Genomic DNA, 18975 nt, shown 5'->3' with positions numbered 1-18975 from the left:
AGCTCCGGAAAAGATAAATTTGAAAACAGGGAAAGCTTTCAGTTACCTTCTCTATGCCCTTTGCTTTGTAACAGATTGGTTTGGAACAATTCTGAAAGCTCCATTTAAGAACTGGATTTCTATGCATTTTTCCATTTATTCACCTTACTGATCTTAGAATGAGCTGTACACATAGGAATTTTTCTTTTACCTTGGGAAACTGGTATGTCACTTCTGGGAGGTAAGTGTTTTTAGAGGGCTTCTTTTTCAGGGACACTACCACAAAATACTCAAATAACTCCCGCTCCTGCCACTCAATCAGCTCCAGCTCCAGGGTTCGATAGCTTGGAGCCCTCTTCAGCATTGACTGGATGTGCACCAGGCGCTGGGTGTGAGCTGCCATTTAAAAAGAGAAGGGAATAGAAAAAGAGACAGATCATTACCTGAGACTGTAATGTGTTTGTGTAAGCCACAGCCATTCACAAAGCACTTTCAATTTGCCAGAGTATTATTCCAAGCATGTTCTCCTTTCAAAAGCAAACCTTCTAGTTAGCAAACCTGTAGTCTCCCTCATTAATTGCACCCATAAATCAAAACTCTCTCCAAGTACTGAAGTTATGCCACACTCAGTCACTGAAATAATTTACAGTTCATAACTGCTATGCTGGCAAAGGTCTGGCTTTTTTTCACACATAAGACTGGATTATAAACCTTATGTGGTTGTGCAAATGCACTGGGGCCTCCAGGGTGACATCTGAGGCCTGGCTTACCCCAGTGAAACACAGTTCTGTGCCCTGTCCCTACACAGCTCAGCTTTTTACTATGCACCACGTAAGGCAAGCCATGGAATAAACTCCAGAGAAGGGGGCCAGGGAGGAAAGGAAAGATGTGCCAATTGCCTGCTGTGGGTTGCTTGGTTAGTGCTAATTCAGTTGGGGGATGATTTTAGATTCATGGTCATTCATGAAGGCAAAGATGTACCTTGATCCAGTGACTTGTTGCTTGATACCTATGGAGGACTGGTCATTAACAACACTACCAGTTCTGTTACACCAAAAGAACCCAAAACCAACTCAGCAAAAGCAGCTCCCTTCATGCTCTTCCCCAGTTCTTCACACAAGGATCTCTGGGCAATGGCAAAGGAACTGACAGCAGCACACCTCAAACCCTTCAGATTCTACTCAGTGCCACTGCCCATAGCTTCCAGGGGCTGACTGTCCCTTGTGACAGGGAAATAAAGGGTCATAAGCACTAAGGGAAAGCCCTTGATGACCAGCCCTCGTACATCTGGTTCAACAGAAAAATTAACAATTCTTTTGATAAAGCACTTGGGTGTAGATGTGACTGCACAGCTGAGGCAGTCAATCCCCAGCACAGCCTGCCTGCTCCTGCCTAGAGGCAGCCCCACACTGCAGGCCACTGCTTCATGTTTGCTGGGGGGAAGGCAAAGAGGCCACCCCAGCAGATGGGCACCCAGTGAGTCCTGTCATGCTACACATCACTGGGGGGTCTTCACCTCAGGGTGCCCCAAGAGCATCAATGTAAACACAGAGTCACTCAGGAGCAGCTGGTTAGAGACCCTCTGCTCCACAACAACGGGGGAAAAGCCTCCCAGTTTCCAGGGAGATCAGAATATCCTCCCAGTAACAAGAAGGGGCCGGGCCCTGTGTATCTTCCTTCGTGGCCTGTGAGAACAAGCAACCCCTCTATTTTCTGACACAAAGAGAAACAGAACTGCAAGTGCTTTTGGGTTGGTACAGGCAGACAAAGGAGCAAGGAGTCATTTTCCCCACATCACTGTACACTGTTGCTTCCAGCCTGTTTTGGATGGTCTTACCACCACCTATCTGGCACAAATCTGTTTCCCTAAGACAATGTTTTCCAGGAAGTTTTGCTGCATGTACAGCAAGCAGGTGTTATCTGCAGTAGGTAGACATGGATGATTGCCCCATATCTTATAATAGCTCCACACCCTTGTCTTTTTTACCCCTCACCTACGAAGAGCATGATGGGCTTTTAGTAATGAAATCTGTTGCTGCTGTCTTCAGCTTTTTTATAGACCTCTTTCTGTATGAGGACTTGGGAAAAGGAGAGACTAATTTAGTGGCCTGGCTCAGGCAAAGTTTGTGCAGGTGCTGAAAAAGGAATTTCTACAATTTGGAGACTGCAGACTTATAAAAGAGTCTCAGAACCACAACGTTGGATCAGACCCAGACCCTTGCCTCCAACAGCAGCGAGCAGTAAACACTGAAAGCAGCATATGAATAAGAAAGGAGCACCTTTATCCAGTCCCATCCCTCTAAGCCTGCACCCAGTAGTCAGTCTGGAATAGATCAGCATCTCTGAAGTGGCTGGCAAAGCCAATCTATCAAAGGTCCTGTTCTTCATTAAATGACACAGTTGCCAAATCCTTGTCAGATCTTCATATCCCATTTTGTCCTTGCCTTCCACGTTCATGCTCCTGTGTTGGAACTTTGGGAGCTCTGCAGTAATGGAGTTAGGAAACTATAGAGAATATAGGCCATGGACAGGAACAATGTGCAGCAGCAGAAGAACATACATTGATAGGGTCTGGGACAGGGTCTAACTAGAAGTCACTGAGGCTGATCCCTTACCTTTAAACCTGTCATCTGAGTCACTCTCACTCTCGCTGTTCTCATCTGCAGAGGACACAGAGGCATCAGTTAATGCAAAACCAGAGCAAACAAACTCAGCTCACTGCGCTGCAACTGGGAAAAATCCTATCTCACATCTCTGAGCCTTGTGATACACACATGCACTTCTCCTCAGGCTTAAAACATCCTGAAATAAACAGTTTGAATGACCCCTTGGATTGTGTTTTCCTTGGATTCAGTTTCAATATTGCTTGAGAGTAAGAACTTCATTTTGATGAAAGGGCAAAATTCATTCTCCATTACAGCAACTGTTTGCACTGAATCCCCATCTATGCTGAGCTGCAAAAGTGACATTTGGGAAATAGGTCTCAACCCTTTCCCTTCTTGTTTTCAGGTTCCAATTTTTTTTTAATTTTTTTTTTTTTTGATGTTATGCAGCACTTGAGAAGTCAAAGTAAGCTTTATGAACTTTATCTGCCTGGGCAACATTCCCCATCACCACAAGTCACCAAAGTGAGTTAGAGTTAATAGGCAAAAGTAACCTTATGACAAGATGTGTTACTGAGGGGTTCTTGCTTAAAGCACTATTGTATTCTTACTACAAACAGGGCCTGAATTTCCTTTTTGGCCCCTGTTTTTCCAGAAGCAGTCTGAAGCACAGGTTGAGTTACACACTGTGAGTGCCAGGAAAAAGCATGCAAGAACTCCAGGGTCAAAACTGTGAATTTTGGTCAAAACTTACAGTAAATGTGGACTAAAGAAGAATCTGGGTGAGTCGAGCTGACCATGGGATTAACAGGATACACAATACTGAGAATCTCATTTCTTTTTAGCTCATCCCCATTTTCTCCTCTTGCAGAGAGAAAATTATCATTGTTCACAGAAAAAAGTTCTAAACTAAGCAGAGTCCATGGTAGACGTGGAGGAAAGAAGGAAACTGATTAATCCTGTAGCATCCAAATGGATTCACTGAACCCTGACACTTGCACCATACCTCGTAGGGAAGCTGTCTCAATATTGGACATAGAAAGTTTCTTCAGTCGCTTTTTCCCCCTTTTTGCACTGTAGATGGAATTGATTCTTTGGACAAGCTGCAAAATAAGAAAATGAGGAATCAGTAAGACTAAACATTTTTCTGCCAGAAGACTTGTGTTAATGTATTCAAACAAAACATGGATGATAGACCAGCTAATGCAGATAATAACTGTCTGCCCCAAAAATATCTGAGATGATGGGAAATATTAATGAGATTATTTATGTTTATTGTCTTCAGCAAGAAACTGGCATTACTAAGAATTCAACATTAAACAGGATATTATAACTATGGGAGAGTCACAAATATGTAGCAATTAATCTTCATGATGTTTTATAAGTCAGGAATAGTATATTTAATTCCACAGCAGATTTCTTCATAGAACTATAATACATTTTGCAAAAAGCTGTTTCACCTCAGCTTCCAGAGAGAAATAAACTGAAAGGATGCAATTTGCTATAGACACAGCAAAAGGGCAGTAACAGAGCACAAACTGAAACAAAACCTTTTTAGGTTTTCCCTCTAGTAACTAACAGTATCTCAATTTAAAAAATTATATTCTCCAGGAATACGTGATCCTGAAAGGTAGAGTAGTAAGAAAACAGAAATTATCCCAAGATTTGCAATAAACTTGTGAACATTCATATGATGAAATCAGACTTTCACATAAGGAGAATATCTGTCCTTTCAATTTAAAAAAATGGGTACAAAATTAACAGCCAAACTTTCAAGTTTTACTCAAAATCAGGTAGTAAGTTACTCTATTAGGGTTACTACCCTATCATTTCCTCCACAGATGTGTGCCCATTGGTGAAGTATAACAATATATTCCAAGAAAGTAAAAATACAGTAAATATTAAGGATGTACAATTAAGTTCCTCCTTAAACAGAATTTCCAACAAATTCACAGAAACATAAAAATCTCCCTCTACTCAAAGTATTTTTAGCCATGTACTTTAAAATATGTTCTTTAATAAGAACAGGAAAGAGTTGAATACACAGTAAAAATCAACTTTGTTCACAAGCCAAAATGAAGCACATTGGCAGTTCTCCCCCTCTCTGTTGCTATTGTATTGTTGGTTTTTTGGTTGTTGTCTTGTGGCTTGGGTTTTTTTTTCACATTCCATTTTGAACTGAAAAACTCCTTAAAAAATGAAAAATTAAGTTTTACTTCAAATCCATCAGGACAGCATGGTTATCAGGATGGGGTCAGTTGTGAGTAAATGAAGGGAAACCTATTAGGCCAATTAGTTATTTTCCTGGAAACAAATGATGGGGAAATAAACCACTTCAGATGTTGCTGCACATTATAAATAATAATTGCTTGGCCATCACTCATTCAAAATCTTAAAGCTATATACACAGCAGTGCTCTGTCCACAGAGTTTAAAGAAGAGTGAGGAAAGGAACTGCCTTAAAATCAATTCTGTATGAAGATGGCCATTAGTTTGACATTGTTAGTTTCCTCCTCTTGGAGAATTTGGAAGTTATCACTTCTAGGGAAGGGATTTTGATCTAAATGTTCCTTCAGGGTACAAAAAGAGCTTTCAGTGATGGCTAAAGGCTGGCTGTTGGAACCCTGGCTACTGAGAATTTTAGACTTTCTGTGCTGACAGGCACTGACCCCCAAGACAACACTGCAAATGACCTGAGGCCGTGGAGAAGGCTTCCAAAATTGATTGGGAGAACTGGGATTATGGGTGTGTAATTTGAACAGAAGTGTGTAAAATCACATGGTGGAAAACTTAGAGTTTAAGGTTTTACAATATAGTAATATATATAAAGCAAAATTGAGGGTTTAGGGCAGAGGCTGGTCCTTCTTCTTCACCTTCTTCCTCATGGATTTGGGTGGTATTGTGCAATTGGATAAAAAAAGTCCTCATTGCGGGCCATGGGTGGTTGGTTATTGGGTTAAAAGTAAAAATAATTTAGGTGCCATTTCTTAATTGGATCATTTATCCTTAAAAAGCCTTGTAGAGAGAGAGAGAGATACGGCTCCATTTTTACGTTTGTTAGAGTGAGGTGCTGCAGAACTCACGCTCTGTGAGACTGTGATATAGATAAGAACCAACAAACATCAGAGTCCCAACAAGAAATACCACATTGAGCATCTAATCCCACACCTGGCACAGAGAAGCTGAGGCTCAGCAGGTGCCCAGCAATCCCCCAGAGCTCTCGGTGCCAGGTGACCTCTGCTCAGCACGGGCTGAGCCCCCCCCGGCCGTACCTTGGGGATCCTCCTGGCGCGGCGCGTGGACAGCAGCTCGCTGGCCGTGCTCAGGCTGTCCTCGGTGAGGCTGGAGGGGGACGAGGGGATGCCCAGCTGGGCCAGCAGCAGCATGTCATCGTGGCTGTGCCGCTTGGGCAGCCGCGGCAGGCGGTGGCTCTTCCTCTCCGACCAGTTCCCCGCGCGCAGGGAGTGGCTGCCGGCCTTCGAGGGCAGCTGCAGGGACAAGGACAGCTTGAGCTCTTCCCCTAGTACTCCAGGAACCTGGGGCACCTGGTGTCACGCTCTGCCACCTGTGACAGAGGGGTGGCTGCGCAGGGACGCCACGCCAGGGGAGCCACCACTCTGCAGGATGTGTGTCAAGGTCACGGTGAAGAGACAGGGGCCAACCTCCAAGACTTTTATGTTCAAAGAGAACAACACCATTTGTGACCTGCTACATTTGCAGGCACCCACATCCCACCAGTTCTGTGAGCCCTACAATCTAACTTGAAGGCTTGGCTAACAGCAGAGCACTGACCCAACAGGCCTGGTCCACTCTTCTGACTTGCAGCAGTGAAAATGAGTAATTACACACTTTATTGTAATATTGATTCTGTGCAAAAGTAATAACTACAGTATCAAATTCATGCTATTTTAGCCAGTAAAAATAATAGAGAAAAATCAAACTTGTTCTATTTTCCTGGTGATAAGAAGTTTTAAGACCTGACAATGAGCAGAGGTACAGTTACAACTCTCCCTACATTCCCAAAAAATTCCCTTTAAAACATGAAACTGCTATCACTAGAGGGCAAATGGAAAAATCTCACTGAAGGATTAAGCACCAGGTAACTGTCATTAAAAAACTGGGGGTCTTTTGGAGCAGTCCTAGGAGCAGCTCTGCCCAGCTCCAGGTATCTCCTTCTCCTCTCCAACATAAACACTGTAAAGAAGCTTCCCCAGCATGAAAAAGTATGATTGTGTCAAGCATCTGTCATTTGGCATTTACTAACACTCTGTTACAAGCTATAAACCTGCAGCAATAAATGTCCCATTTCTTGGCTGACTGGCTGCAGTGCCAGCCCACCTGGGATTAAGCACAGGTGTTTCTGTGGAGAGGGGTTGCATCACAAATACAATGTCATCATCAAACATTCCTTTCATACCTGATGACTTCAAAAACTGAAAATAATCAGTAGGAAAAGAAAAGACACGGGGATTCAAAATGACCACAACACCAGTGTCCCAGAGGTCTCTGCATACCACAGGTTAGCACTCCAGGAAAACTGGTGGCAGTCTCTCCTTTATTGAAAGGAATTCTTTTTGGAGATGACTGTTGGAAGCTTGCTGACCTTCTGATCTCTTCCATCTTGTTTATCATCATCCCAGACTGAAAAGCCATGTTGCTACCCCAGCTTTGTTGCTATGATGGAAAAACTGGGTGATAAACCATTGCCAAAGCTACCATTCTTCAGGAAATTCAGACTTTTCTATTTCTGGTCATTGGAGAATTACCCAGGCCCAAAGCTGACCCACTCTTAGTGTCTCTTCATTTTAAATATCAGCACAATGACAGAGCAATTATGGCAGGACTGACTGCTGTCAGGGCACTCCCAGCAGCATTTCAAAAAGAAGCTGCCAGAACAAAGCCAGCCCTATTGCAAAGGGTACCAGAGAGTTCTTATTTACTGAAAAACTTTACAGAAGGCACTTAAAGCTGTAAATTCTTTGGTAACCCTCTATTAGAGAACACTGGCCAGTATCTTCCTATGGATCTGTATGGTTCCCAGCCTAATGACACAGCCTCAGGGATCCTCTGGATGCCACACAACTCCTGTAAGCACACACACAGCCAGAAATAGTTGTTATGCACCATATCCTACTATGAGGGACACTTCTCTGTTATCCTCATGACTGCAGTGCCTGCTTCTCCTTTCTCTGCCTGATTACTACTCTCCACTTGTTCCTTTTCCAGCAGCTTTGCTGAAGTCACTCCTGGTTTACAGAGGATGTGCTGGGAGCACACTAAGAATCCTGGTGATGCTTCTTTTGAATTGTGATGCTTCCAAGCACACGAAGCAAGTGAGAGAAAATGCATTGTTTCCTTTCTAGGTCTCTTTACAGGACAAAAATCTAAATTGTTGTGACCTTTTCTTCAACTGTTAATTTTCTGTTAATTCAGTGCACAGTGAGGTTCTTTTAAAAGGGTGCTTTGAATCTCAAAATTAAGTATGTGATGAGATTTATATTTTTCCTTATGAACATAGTGATCCCATAAACAACAAAGCAACCTGGTATTTCACGGAATTCACAAAAAACCAGGCTTACTTTGGAAAACTCACCACAAAAGGGAAAGTCTTTCGAGTTCCTCATCTTTCTTTTTATGCTACAAATACAATTTATACACACTTCTTAACTGCAGACACTCAGGTTTTTCTGACTATTTTATTATTCACATATTTAGTAAGGGCTTTTACCTGGCATTCTTACACTAAACATGCCACACTCCCAACTCCCCATGAGCAGGGGCCTTGTGTAACAACACAGGGACAAAACCAGCAGCTGCCTTCTCCCCTCCTGTCCCTGCCCGGCAGCAGAGGCGACTCCCTAGGAGGTGCAGCCACACAAGAAGTTAATTTAGGTGCCGACTCGGCTGCAGAAGGAGCAGAGGAAGGGCTCTGCCGGGCGCTGCGAGGCGGGGCAGCAGCAGGCGCTCGGGGGGCGCGGAGCCGGGAGCGCTCCCGCGGCTCAGCCCGCGGAGCCGCCCGCACACCCTGCTCCTGCTGCTGCTGCTGCTGCTGCTGCTGCTGCTGCTGCCGGGATCCTGCCCCTTCCAGCCGCTGCCTTTACCTGCGGAGGTGCCGTGTATTTCCTGTTCTGCGGAGTCCACATCCTGTGCAGGGAATCTAGGGAGTTCTCGGACAGCGGATGGGATTTTCGCCCCCCGTGACGGCCTTTCAGCTCCACATCCTCGTACGGGTTTTCCTTGGGTGACTCGCCTGCACGTTTGGGTTAGGGTGTTTTGGGTTTTTTTTTAAGGAAAGAAAAACAGACAGGAATGTAAAATTAGAAAAAAAAAAAACAAAAATCATGTGAACCAAGGCTTTTAGAAAGGCTCCTCAGCTTTCAGCATGACTCATCCCTCTAGCTGCAGCTGGAAGTATTTGGAGAAGAACTTGGCTTTGAGCTCGACAAGTTTCTTTGGATTTTTTTACTGTCCCTTTTTTTTTTTTTTTCTTTTAATAAAATGTGAAGATTTCACAAGACGTGCTTCTGAGCATCCACAGCTGTGGAAAATTTATTGATTTATAAAAGCTAAGGCACTTAACTTCTTGAAAGTGTATCAGTAGATTTTATAAATCCCTAACAGCCACTCACGGGGGGATGAAATGAAGACCAATAAATAACTGTGCTCAACACACCACCCTTACACACAGTAAGACAATTCTTTGATGTAACCTTCATTTTTCTCTTCTTCTGAGAGATGGCAAAGAAAGAATAAACGCTCCAGCTCAGCAGTGCTAAGAGACAAGATTGAAAAGGCAAAAGGAGAATTTCTCTCCCAACCATCCTGCATCCTCAGTTCTTTAAAATACATCCTGTCTTCAAATTAGGCAACTATTCATTTCAAGTTATGTCGAATTCCTGTCTCCCAGAAGGAAACTCATCCTGCTAGTAATATATAGAGGCTTGACCAATTAATCACTAAATATTACTTAAATGAAAAATAAAAAAGCAGGCCCCGTGAATTTTTAACATTTGAAAACCAGAACCAAAATTTATAGTCCATATTTAGCTGAGATCCAATATCCACCATCTTCTGAAAACTCCTGAACTTAGCCGACCTCTCACTGAACCAAGCAGTATGAAGATGAATGAGTGCCATCAATAAAATTAACATAATTAATTTTTTATGCATTTCTTCAGACAGCTAATAATCAGCAAGTGATTTAGAATCCCAGGTTTTTCAAACACAGTCATTCCAGTTTTCCAATGGTCTTGAACAGAAAATCATCTCAAAAAAATATTGATCTACTCAAAGTCAAGACTTGAGTTTACAGAAACAAGCAGGAAGTTAAAAGCTTTTAAAGCAACTTGCTTTTGGTTTTTTCCCTAAAGATGACTTTAAAACCCATGTTTTAAAACCCAATATATATGTATTGCAATACAAGCTATCTAATATAAGAAATTCAACTGAGAACAGAAAGCTGCAGCATGGTTCATTATTCCCAGTGTTACAGAAAATGTTCACAGTGTGAATATTCACAGTGTTGAAGGAGATGACAGCTGGGGCATAGGTTTTTTCAGTGAGAGCAAGGCCTGGGTTAACACAATCTGTGTGACTACCAGCTATGTTGTTCTAGGCAGACTAAATTTCCTTATTGTACAAAAGAAAACAAAAGCAGTTTGTGCTTTCTTCTTGATTGTTGAGCCTGGAAGCGTGAGACTGCTTGGTTCATCAATTACAGCCACAAGAACTTTTGCTGAGCAAGTTCACTTATTCACAATACAAATAAAATACAGTTTTGCTTCAGCAGTGCATCATAGTAAGATTTTTAGTCAAACATAAGCCCAAGAGTGAATGTTTTAGCTTTGTTCTAATTAGAAGCCTGAATCAGTGCTGCTCTTGAAGAATGTTTGACTTGGCAATCACAGCTTATTATTTCATCCAGAGGGAATCTGATTCTAGAGGCTGCACTGTCGTTGTGGCCAATGCTCATGCCACATGGGAAGGGGTACATGAAAAAAGGCCTTTTGATTAATGCAATGAACAGGATAAATCTTAAACAATGTGTATTCCTAAAAATTGCAATGCTGTAGAGGACTATAGAAGTGGTTGTTCTTCCTGTGGGAAGAAAAAATAGATCTCACACCCTGATTCTGTTACTTGTAGACTCTACAGCTCTAGAAATGATAATCATAGCAATGATAAAGGGAAAAATTTGCAAAATGCTGTTACTTACAGCTGATTGGGCTCTAGTAGTGTCATAAAATTTCTTGTAAGCCCAAGTCAAGTATAGGTCAAGCAAGCATTTTGGAATGGATGAATAGATGTCAAAATACCCGGCTACATGAGACATGGCTCAAACATGTGCTTCCTTGTGAAAACAAATGTTACTGTACTGGTCTACAGAATATCCAAACTCCCAGGAAGAAACAAACCCATTGGTGAAAAAACCCTTTTTACAGTGTAAAGCATTTATAAGTGTTAGGGGGATTCTCTTCCCAAAACAGAACGTAAAACAGAATTGTTTGAACCCAGTTAAACTCAACATAAATAAATTTGACCTGACATATTAAGTATAGAAACAGGCCCAGGGAAGTCTTGGATGAGAGAAGAGGGAGGAGCAAGGAACCACGAGCAGAGGCTTTTTACCTGAGTCAGAGTCTCTACCAAAAGAGAGCTTGGGCCAAATTCCTCTTCAGTGTAATGTGAAGGTCAGAGGAGACACCACAGGGATTTTAACCCTTTCCCCTAGAGCTGTGAGAGCTTCTGCAGATGACTGGTTTGCTGTTGAAGAATTCTTGTGCCTACTCTTTCTCTCACTGGCTTAAAAGAAACCAAATTATTTCAGAGTTTGGGTTTTTTTTTTTCATTGAAATAATGCCTTGAGATCAATTACACCTCACCACTTTTTTTTTTAGAATCTCCCTCTACACCACATCTCTGATAATGAAATAGTCTGATCCATCAGAAACCACCTGGTTTTGCTGACATGAGTTTCCAATTAAGTATTTGGTCCAAGTTGTGAGCTAGAAGAGACAGACAAATAAACTATCTCCTCAGCAATTTTCAACCACTGTTTCTTAGTATCTGCTGTCCCTGGGAGACACACAAAAGACCAGATATGCAAAAAAGAGGCAGGCCAGACTGGTTTCCGTACAAGTGACAAGGAATCAAAGGTGTCAAGTAAACTAAAAATGCTGAAAAATACCCTGAAGTGCCTTAAAGCAGCATTTAAGTGCTTCTGACTGCACAGTGACTCTCTTCCTTGGGAGAAACACCTGGGAAGTGGTGGTCACCAGCAGGTGCACGTCCCACATGGGAGTGAGGTCCTGGGGAGACCTGTGGTGGTGGCTGCTACTGCTGTGCTGCAGCACAAAAAGGAGAAAAGTTTCCATGTAATTGGCTGGCTCAGAGGTTTACAGCTTTCTCCTCAGCAGCACCACTTCTCCAGTCCCAGGTCTCAGGCAAGGAATGTTTGCAAGCTGCAGTGCTTGGATTTGCTGCAAAGGGGAAACATATTGACTATGAAAGAGCAAGGAAAGATCATTGTTCTGCCATATGGATGTCTCTATTGGAAGCCAAAAGGAGAAACATTATGCAGTATAGAGGCCAGGCTTGTCTTAATGAGGCTGATCCAAGAGCCACACAAGACAACAGCAGATTATCACTGACTTCAAAGGAAGCTGAATCATACCCCCAGAATGCACATGATCACAAACAGTAAGTCTTTGGCAAATACTGTCTCTAATCACCATCTCTACTCCCAGATCAGTTCCCTCTATAAGCATTTTTTCCAAGTTTCCCATTTTCTCAAATTCTACGTACCGAAGTGCTGAGTTAACACAGGGCATTTATCTACACAGCATTTATCTCCAGAAGATCTCACAGACAATGTAATGAATGGTCCATCAGGGAAAGAAAAGAAAAACAACAACAGAAAAAATGATGAAATAACCACGGATATTTAGAGAAGTCCTGAGGAATGCAGTGCCTTGAGCTTAAGCATGGATGAGTTTCCTGCAGGGGCTGCAGTTCCTCAGGCTGTGATGTGGTGCAAGTCAGCCCCACTGGGTCCTGAGGCAGCACACAGTGTTCCTCTGCTCAGCCTCTCACACGTGGCAAATGGGAAGCAGAGGCAGACTCAGCAAGCCTGTCTCATGCTGAGAAAGGAGTGAACAGTAAGGCTGAGAGAAAAAAAACAAAGCAGGCAGACACTTCTCTATAAATGGCAGAGAGCAGGGATATGCATCATTTCTTTCTAGATGGGAGAAGCCATTATCAGAGGAATTAAGTGATTCACAGAGTGCTGGTTATAACTCCAGCCTTTTGCACTGTCAGGAAGGGAGAGGAATGGAACAGCAGGTGTAAAGGAAAGGGCTCCTAACCTTGTGTGAAGTTGGGTGCCTGAATTGGGAACCAACACTCATGGAGGAGATGCTAAATCCACAGGGTGATGCCCAAGCTAAGAGCCTGCTGCCTTTCCTCCTGGCTGCTCTGAAAGCCCAGGGGCCTGAGTTGCATGGCCAGAACAGTTATCACCTCACAAATGAGGTGCACGTGCACTGCTCATTCATTTCAGTCATAAAATTACACCAGCACAGATCCACACCACCAGTGCTGGAGGAAAACTGGGCCATTGGGATGGTTATGAGCACGTCCAGATCAACTGGATGAAAACCAGTAAATCTCCACACTCCCATAAAGTATCCAAACTTAGCTCTTTGGTACATAGATGAGCTTTTTCAATGTCAGAGATGCTGCAACTGTGCATCTCAGCTGGGGAATTTACCCCAGGAATTTGCAGAAAGAGGAACTATTTCAATCTCAAGTTACAGCTAGCACACATTTACAGCTGCTTTGAAAAGCTATGGCTGAGCAGCACCAAGTTACAGACCATTACTTGCTTGTCAGTCAGTGTATCCACTCAGTACCACGAGCTCAGAACAGCAGTACAGCATCTACAGCAAGCAGAGTGGCAAGTCTAAAATGCAGTCAGCCTTTTGAGCCTTGCTCCATGGAGTCTGTAGGCAACAACCTGTGTTTTCTCAACTTCTCCATCCCTTGCAATCAGCAGAAGAAACACTGCAGATGCTTCCAGCTCCCTGCTGGAAGCATCTGTGGGGACTGCTGAGAGTGCAATCATAATGAAGGACAAGGGAAAAGAATTAATATGGCTGATAAATGAACAAGAAATTCCACCCCCAGAAATCACCTGTTTGCACTCAGTCCAAAATCACGTGCATGCAAATGTCTGATAAGCAACTGTTAGCACAGTACAGCAGCAGCTTGCCTGAACTGCCTGCACTTCAGGGCTGCCACCCTGCTGCTGCCTTCAGCACAGTCTCTGATTTTGAGAGAGGGTTTGGGAGAGCAGACTCATGGTCTTTTATTCTGTTTTATTCTGTTTGACTAGAAAGCCAGGCAGTAAAGCTGACAGAGACTGTCACGAGAAGCTGTAGTGGATGGTACAGTGATGAGGTAGACTCCACAGAGGAAAATTGAGATCTAAATAGGGCACGAGATGATTATTAAAAATAACTGAAATCCATCAATGCAGCAGCCTGATTGTCAACAGGATCAGCTGAAGTATTTGGCCTTTCTTTGACAGGCCCATATGAACACTGTTTGATTTAATGTCCTCTGGCTGCCATTACCCTACAGTGTCTATTATTAAACTTGACGCTATTACATTTTCCAAAATGCCACATTCTCTTTAGGCTGTCACAGGCAGACTGTGGGTGCAGAATAAGACAGGAATATATTATTCTATGATCACTGTCTGTACCATCATTTTGTATCAATTCTAGCTCCAGAGACCTGCTGGCGTCTGACTGAAAACCCAAAATGTCTTCAGAGAAGCAGCTAGTACAGCACTGCTGGCAGAGTTGCAATCTCTCCAAGTTTGCTTCAGCTTCACAGCAGCCCAGCAATTCCAGTTTCTCCCTGATTTGTCACAGGATGAAAATATGACAGACTAAAATGTGCTACAAAAGCATGACAGGCAATAATGCGGCGTGTGAGGATGGGATTTTACTCGAAAGATCAGCTTGCTCTCTTTCTAACCTTTTCCCACATTTACTGGAAGAACTTTGCAAATGTTCTAATTTGAAAGCAATGTCAAGCTGGAACATTTTCCAGCTTGACCTCAGTCATCATTGCTGCAGCTCTGATCACACGCAGAGGACGGTTCAGTAGAACAGCTAAATCATCCCATTAGTTACATGACATGCACTGTGTCAAATTCACACAAGAAATCAAACCAACTCAGTGATTTAGGAGAGATGAGTTGCCTTACCAGCAGGGATAAAGGGAGTGACTTGTCCTGTTTTAATGCAGAGGTAAAAGAAGCTGGTTATCCCAAACTGAAGCAATATTATCTCAAACTGACAGAGAAAAAGAGCCAAGCAATTGTGTATGACTCCACTGTTTCTCTTCTCAGTCACCTTTGGTGTCATCTGTAACAAGGCTGAATTATATTATATGCCCCTACAGGAAGCAGTGATTAAGTTGTCCTGTTAAAGGTGCAAAAAATATCTGTCAATAGAAGTGTCCAGCTACTGAAAGGGCTCAAAGTCTTCTAAACATGACACTGAACAGGCCCAGAGAGCAGAAGGGTGCATAAGAAACCCTCCCCAAGAGGGCCAGCTGCCCCTGGGACAGTGTATTGCAGGACACTCCAAATGGAACCCACCAGCAAGATCCCATTTAGAAATTCATCCTGCATTTAGAGATTCCATTGCAACGTTTTTGAGGCATTGCCTTTCTGTCTAGACTGCTTCAGCTCCAGCTGCCAAAGCAGACATGGAGTCATGCAATGTTCTGTTAAACATTCTAAGAGACAACACACAGAGCCCAGCTGAGCAATGGGTTTCCTGCACACCTGCAATGTCCTCTCAGAGGAAATCTCCACCTGTTCTGCTGTGTACAGCACTCTGGGCAGTTACAGGGTAAGAAGCCTTGTCTTCTCAAAGGATTCCTCCACTGCATTTAATTTCTAAATGCAGTGCTGTATCTTTCACCTGGTTTTATTAGATATTCTCAATTCAAACTTAATACTATGCCCTTGACCTTCACTTTATTTATTCAACTTTTTTTGACGATGATAACAAGTGCTTTGTCCTAGATGTTGGGTCAACAATGTTTCAGAGACATAAGACCTTCAATAACAATGTTCCAACATCTCAGCTGCACTTAGGGGAGCAGACTGGAAAACTGGAACCTTATGGTCCATATGACAGGAAATACTGTTGTGCACAAACACAGCAGAAGCAACAATCTCAGCCATCTCTTAATACTGTGATAGTTTCTTGAATTCACACAAAGCCAAGCGTGGTTTCCCCAGCCGGATTCAGAAAGCCACATCAATTTTGGTCTGATTAAAGGCTCATTCAAAACCACAAGAAGCAAAACAATGTTAAGTTTACTATGACTGCCACATTTCTGGGAGTGCTAGTACAGAAGATGAATGAAGTCCACATGGTTCCTTGCACATGGAGTACAGCTCTGATTTATAATAGGAATGTGGACCCCTTTATACAATGGCTGCTTGATTGATGCAGAATGGATCATTCTGTTCCAATCCAAAACCCATCCTGAACTTACCATGCAGGTATTTCATCTATTAAAGTCTACAGAAATATTACAAAATTGAACAAGTGTCTGGTTCATTATGCCACTGGCTTTCAGAGCACAATCCTTTTCAATTTCAATATATCTAAAACTTACTATTTTTTTTAAAGTGAGCTCTCAAAACAAGATAAACTACACACAGCCGTTCCTTGCTGCCCTGCTTATTAAAGAAGAAGCACTGCAAAGGCACCAGGAGGAAGACAAAGCTTTAGTGTGCATATGCCCCACAAGAAGAGGCCATGTGGGGTGTGACTCAAGAAAAAAAAAACAAAAACAAAAAAACAATGACTCCAGACCTAGCACTTGCATGCCTAGAAGCTGGGAAAGGCTGGGGGATAACCCAGCTGCTGCCTGCCACTGCCCAGAAAGGCAATAGGAAAAGGCAGCACCAGGCACTTCCTGGAGGTGAAAGGATGAAGGACAACAGTCACAAATAGCAACAAGGAGAATTCACACTGGATGGAAAGAGAAATTTGTTCACTGTGCCATCAAGAAAGCATTCTTCACAGTGGAGGCTAAGCAGTGGAGGAGGCTGCTCAGGGAGGCAGTGAAGCCATCCTCCCATGGTATTTAGAAAACTCAACCAAATGAAGCCCTAAGCAACCTCATCTCAAGTTGAAATTAACCCTGCTTTGAGCAGAGACTGAACCAGCTGACTCCACAGTCCCTTCCAACCCAAATTTTTTATCTATCTCACACTAGACTGCTTAGAGCATTGCTCAAGATTCACAGCTTTCTTTTCTTGTATTTTAACACTTCCTTACATTACAAATGTTAATTCTAAGGGATGGGGGGGACATGACACACTTAATTAAGGTTATTACTACAGCAACAATGTTTAACTGCCTACAAGTTTTAGGGAGGCAAGGAGATTCAATAAGGTATAGGAAAAAAAAGACCCACCAGCACCTCTAGGGGAACTGTTTGCAAAGAAAGCTCAAAGCACAGTGACAGAGCCCTTTATAGCTTTGGAGCAGATGTAGATCTGTAAAATAAACTCACTCTTGCAGACACCTGGTTTGCATGAGCACAGAAGTGCTACTTGGAGACTGGGGTCTAGCACCACTGGTATAAATTATGCAGATGTGATACACAAAGCTACGATCGTTTCTTTAAAGCTGGAGATCAAACCACTTTGGCTTGTCTTTAATCATGCCTGACAGTTTATAAGAAGTACACTGATTTGGTATTCCCCCCTCACTGCTGTATTGAATGAAGTGCTTGGAAAGAGGTTGTTAAAAAGCAGTACAAAACAATGAAGTTCTGTGTTTGTCCACAGATCTGAAATTTTGCATTCTCTTCCCACTGCCCTGCCAAAATGCCCAAATTATAGTCTTGAAGGACCTGGTTTATAGTACCCATGAGTTGGAAAAGCCCATTTTGATTTCATTTTACTGAACCCAAGAATTCTTCTCGTCTAAAGAAAGCTTCATACCAGTCCTGCACATTTTATTTTGATATTTAACAAACCAGACAAGGAAAAGAATCATTACCACCTAAAATCTGGTGCCACATTGACAAATCCTGAGCAAAGATGAGCACTGTAACTAACACACAATACATTTTCAAGTGTGAATAGCATGGTGGTCTGTCATAGAAAGGGATGATGATCTTGTAAGGATGATCTACACAGAAAAAGATTTTTCAATATCTACAAGTTTTCATTTTAACTAGCAGACACTGAACAGGAGTTGGAAGCTTCAGTTCTGAAAGCATTGTTTTTAATGGCATAGAGGAAGTAAATGGAAAGAGTAAATTCCTGTTTTCACTGAGGTGGACAGGTCAGAGACAGAATTTGGGCCTGACAAAGAGTCCCAGGCTCCAATTTGTGGCCACTGTTCTTTGCTATACCAACTGATAGGACCAAGAATAGTTTTGTTCTATTGGCTTTGTTTGCCTCTCAAACATTTGCAAGCACTATTAGAGTGCCTTTTTACCAGACTAAATAGGCCCAGCTTGTGTCTCTTCAGAGGATGTGTGCTCTAGGGTCCCAGACTGTCTTGGGAGCCCTCCAGCTTTCATTATGTAAAGATTCATTGTCCAAAGTAAAATGAAGTCCCCTTTGTATCTGTTGTAATAATCTAACACGGAAAGAGTTAAAAACAATGCAGATATTCATCACTTGTGTGGAAAATCTGTGCTCTGAAGGGCTGCCCAATTTTCGGTAATTATAACAACTTTTTTTAGATGTTAAAAGAATGTATGCATAGGCCATACATTTCCTTCTAAGACCAAAAGAAACATGTTTTTCTTATGAAGTTTAATGAAAACAGTGTTTTTTGTTGTGCATTCCCGATGGTGTGTAGCTAAAGGAAATTAATTCCTCTTTAACCAGGAACTGGGACTTGGAGGAGACCAGGAATTGTGCTACAAACAACTGCTTTGGGGCAGAACACACCGGAGTCCTGAAAAGCTCAGCTGACCACACAAGGCCTCTGAGGTTAATCTTGCTATTGGATAGTTCTGTAAACACTGTCTCGAGTCCTGTTCTTTACATTTTTACACCACTCAAGGCTTCAAGCCAAGGCCTCAATAAAAAGAACGATTTGGTTCTTGAAAAGCATTGGCAAAAAGCTGACCAAAGAGTCTGTTTCCAATACTACCCAGTGAAGTCTGAAAGAATCAAGACTTCCTGCATGCAGCCCGAGAGCTCCATTTGCACTGAGGGATCAAACCCATTTAGCCTCCATTTCATCTCTCCCTACTGACAGCACTGAACGTTCCTGCACAGGGCATGTGTTCAGCAATACTGTGGCCTGCCCACAGCCACTCAGCATCCTGCTGTG

At 42.7% G+C, this 18975-nt stretch overlaps 1 protein-coding gene across 7 annotated transcripts in view; it reads right to left on the bottom strand.

Moving 5' to 3' along the window:
- Positions 1-18975, bottom strand: part of DENND2B (DENN domain containing 2B) — a 153329-nt gene that overhangs the window by 36953 nt on the left and 97401 nt on the right. For all 7 annotated transcript variants that reach the window (XM_059848887.1, XM_059848886.1, XM_059848891.1 and 4 more), the window contains 5 exons: positions 8683-8831; positions 5854-6069; positions 3589-3685; positions 2595-2639; positions 191-375 (listed from right to left, as the gene is read on the bottom strand). In XM_059848887.1, the coding sequence (XP_059704870.1) occupies positions 191-375; positions 2595-2639; positions 3589-3685; positions 5854-6069; positions 8683-8831 (692 nt within the window). The remainder of the gene's footprint in view (positions 1-190; positions 376-2594; positions 2640-3588; positions 3686-5853; positions 6070-8682; positions 8832-18975) is intronic.

This window comes from Haemorhous mexicanus, chromosome 6 (genome assembly GCF_027477595.1).
Source record: "Haemorhous mexicanus isolate bHaeMex1 chromosome 6, bHaeMex1.pri, whole genome shotgun sequence".
NCBI classification, from domain to species: domain Eukaryota; kingdom Metazoa; phylum Chordata; class Aves; order Passeriformes; family Fringillidae; genus Haemorhous; species Haemorhous mexicanus.
Note: the sequence above shows the minus strand (reverse complement) of the source record. Positions and strands in the feature narration are given on the sequence as shown.